A 3,912-nucleotide genomic window follows, 5' to 3' on the forward strand; every position below is an offset into this window, starting at 1 on the left:
TTGGAAAAAACGAACACACGATTTTATTTACATCTCAAGAAAGTAGAGGACGATGAACTGAAGGCAAAAAGGAAAGCGAGAGAAAAGAAGAGATGATAAGGAGACCAAAGAGAAAAAAAAACAAAGCACTAGGTACGAAAAACAAAAGAAAGAATAAAACTAAGGCATTACGGAAAAAAAGGGGAAAAAAAGACAGGAGATTAATTAAATGATAGATATTTTGGCGTCGCTGCATTGGGATCATATGGCGCCATGAATAAAAGGGAAAGAGAGGCAAGGAGAGCATGAAGTACTGAAGGGTGAAGCTGCAAGGTTGTGAAGGTTCCAAGCAGGAGTTAGCTTGGCTCTTCTTAGGTGGAGAGACGATGTGGGGAGAGAAAGATGAAGATCGCCCCTCCTCCCTCCTCAGTCAGGCCCTGGAAAAGTGTCACAGGTGTTGAATTATGGGTGTGTATATGTGTGTGTGTGTGTATATGTGTGTGTGTGTGTGTGTGTGTGTGTGTGTCGACTATGTTTTGTAAGGACAAGTGTGTTTGTACGGTCGGTTCCCTTCTTAATAAATCAACTTTTGTACTATATATACTCATATTTCTAACAAAGGTGATAAATGTCATCTCTTCTCCATTGCAGCTGTCATTGGCTAAAACTGAGGTGTATCTTGTGTTTTCTCTATCGTCTACTACTACTACTACTACTACTACTACTACTCAACAACAACAACAGCAACAACAGCAACAACAACAACAACAACAACAACAACAACAACAACAACAACAACAACAATTACTACTACTACTACTACTACTACTACTACTACTACTACTACTACTACTACTTTTCTCCATATTACAGGAAGGATATAGGTCTGTTAGAATCAGTACAAAGGAGAATTACTAAGAGGGGATAATGTGTATTCCTTATGAAACCAGACTAAGTCATTAAATCTACAATCCTTAGAGAGACGTAGGTTAAGAGGGGACCTGACAGAAGTCTTTAAGTTGTATAGTGGTTATAACAAGGGGGACGTAAGCAAAATTCTCAGGATCAGTAATTAATATAGAACTAGAAATAACTGGTTCAAGCTTGAAAAAAAAATTGGATATAAGAAAGAGACAGGAAGGAATTGGTTCTCAAATAGAGTGGAACAAACATTAGGGAGCTTTAAAAGATGATTAGACAAATTTATGGATGGGGATGATAGGTGTAAATAGGTAGGTATGTTTCATACAGGAACTGTCACGTGTAGGCCTGATGGCTTCTTGCAGCTTCACTTATTTTCTTATGTTCTTATGTTCTTATGTACTACTACTACTACTACTACTACTATTATAACAACAATTACTACTGTAACACAACAACAACAACAACAACAACAACAACAAAACTACAATAGCTACAAGAACAACAACAACAACAACAACAACAAAACTACAATAGCTACAACAACAACAACAACAACAACAACTACTACTACTACTACTACTACTACAACTAACACAACAACTACAACAAGAACAACGACTGCCATCACCATCAAAAACACCACCACCACCACCACCACCACCACCACCCTAACAACCCAGCAACACTTACAGCATCGGTTAGTTTCGGTTCGCAGAGTGAGACCGGGCTGGCGACACACGAGATCGAGCTGCGTCACAAGGAAGGAGGAGGGGTCCACCTCGGCCCCCAGAGCAGCAAGGGACTGGGCGAGGCTATGGGAGGTGAGGATTCCGCGCGTTGACTCCTGCAGAAAGGAGTGTGTTATTTTTATTTTACGTTCAGAGTAGAGTAAAAATGACTTTCAGAGAGAGAGAGAGAGAGAGAGAGAGAGAGAGAGCGAGAGAGAGAGAGAGAGAGAGAGAGAGAGAGAGAGAGAGAGAGAGAGAGAGAGATTGATTGATTAACCGCTTCGCTCCGGATGCTTAATGACAGATAAGAGCGAAGCAAAGAACATGACTATCAGTGATTAACTTAAGTTCAACGTACACACACACACACACACACACACACACTCAGACAAAGACACGCACCAGAATGGCTGATATGGCTGTCTCCACTTCTGGCACGTGGTGGGGGAGGTACTGGGGGGTGGGATGAGGACGACTGCCATTACCTTCGTCGTATTCATACAGTCCTCCCACAGCCCAGAGCACTTCCACCCGCGCCCTTCCTCCCTCCGTCAGTCTGCAGAGGGACGAATAGCGGTCAGACGCAGAAAGCCTCACGTACTCACTGCTTGAAGGAAGGCTATTTCTTTTATTTATTTATGTAAAGGGGGACTCCTGTCTAAGGCAGCAGCAAGAAAGTAAAAAAAAAAAAAAGGCTCGCTGAAGGTGCCAGTCCCTAAAGAGTGTAGTCAAAAGGGTTATCTAAAATTTGAGGATGTGTTTTGAAATCTCCCAATTGAAATAGTTCAGGACAAAGGCAGGAGGAAATACAGAAGCAGGCTGGGAGTTTCAGAAGTTACCAGTAAAAGGGATGAAGGAGAGAATACTGGTTACCTCTTACATTAGGGAGATGGAAAAAATAGGATTGAGATAAAGTAGAAAGCCCCATATAAGAGAAAAGAAAAATGAGAGAAAAAAAAGTTTAATGTATTCTTCCGCTACATGAAAAAGGGGTGTGCCGCCGCATGAAGAGTATCAGGATGAGGAACACCTGTTCGTAATAATTCTTCAGATGTTCGTGTACGTCTGTGTGGTACACTTGTACGGAAAATAGCGTATTATATAAATACACGTAACACACACACACATACACACACACACACACACTTGTACTTTTTTTTTCTCTCTCTCTCTCTCTCTCTCTCTCTCTCTCTCTCTCTCTCTCTCTCTCATAAGAACATAAGAACATAAGAAATAAGGGAAGCTGCAAGAAGCGACCAGGCTTACACGTGGCAGTCCCTGTATGAAACACACTTATCTATTTCCATCTGTTATCCCCATCCATAAACTTGTCTAATCTTCTCTTAAAGCTCTCTAGTGTCCTAGCACTAACTACATGATTACTGAGTCCGTTCCACTCATCTACCACTCTATTTGAGAACCAATTTTTTCCTATCTCCTTCCTAAACCTAAATTTTTCAAGCTTGAACCCGTTATTTCTTGTTCTACCCTGGTTGCTGATCCTAAGAATTTTGCTTACATCTCCCTTGTTATAACCCTTATACCACTTAAAGACTTCTCTCTCTCTCTCTCTCTCTCTCTCTCTCTCTCTCTCTCTCTCTCTCTCTCTCTCTCTCTCTCTCTCTCTCTCTCTCTCTCTCTCTCTCTCTCTCTCTCTCTCTCAACATTTAACATAAAAATTATATTATTCTCTTTCGCATATCTTCTTTCATTTACCTATCACGTGTCTCCGTACAGGTGTGGCGAGGGTTGTGGCAGGTGAGCCCCGTACCACACAACTCCTGGTCCTTCAGCGCCTTCCCCAGGACTCGTGCCACCTCCCTGCCAACGCCACAGCTTCCCACGGTCACCTCCATCCTCACCACGGCCTCCATGGTGGCAGGGATGCCCTCTTTATCTAAAGGGGGAATCGGCTGTGTTCCTTGCCCCCGACCACCACTTGACCGTCCTTCATCCGCGGGAGGAGGCGAAGAAGTCAGCTGGGCACTTTTCCTCCAGTCTCCCTTCTGCGTGAGTGTGCCATTTTCATTCGTTTTAACCGTATACTTCTGTAAATTGTTGGGTGAACTTCGTTCGCCACTCAGGTGCTTGCGTTGGTGGGTGTGGTGGGTTTTCTCTCTATTCTGCCGGCCACTGATGATATGATGCGCGAGACTGCCCTTTACGTTGACTTGCTGTGCGTCTCCTGCACCCTCGGGCATTGCAGCTTCTGAATTTTCGCCACCCGTCATGACATCTTTGGCGACTACGGTGGATTTACGATTGGAGTACGAGGGCGAAG

At 43.3% G+C, this 3,912-nt stretch overlaps 1 protein-coding gene across 5 annotated transcripts in view; it reads right to left on the minus strand.

Moving 5' to 3' along the window:
- The window catches only part of LOC135099848 (uncharacterized), a 25,412-nt gene continuing 21,500 nt past the window's right edge, over nt 1–3,912 (minus strand). For all 5 annotated transcript variants that reach the window (XM_064002454.1, XM_064002455.1, XM_064002452.1 and 2 more), the window contains exons 10-13: nt 3,348–3,912; nt 2,034–2,187; nt 1,594–1,747; nt 1–416 (exon numbers count right to left, since the gene is read on the minus strand). The exon at nt 3,348–3,912 is cut by the window's right edge and continues 549 nt beyond it. In XM_064002454.1, coding sequence (XP_063858524.1) covers nt 406–416; nt 1,594–1,747; nt 2,034–2,187; nt 3,348–3,912 — 884 coding nt within the window. In that variant the 3' untranslated portion in view covers nt 1–405. The remainder of the gene's footprint in view (nt 417–1,593; nt 1,748–2,033; nt 2,188–3,347) is intronic.

Source organism: Scylla paramamosain, chromosome 4, assembly GCF_035594125.1.
Source record: "Scylla paramamosain isolate STU-SP2022 chromosome 4, ASM3559412v1, whole genome shotgun sequence".
In the NCBI taxonomy this organism is placed as follows: Eukaryota; Metazoa; Arthropoda; class Malacostraca; order Decapoda; family Portunidae; genus Scylla; species Scylla paramamosain.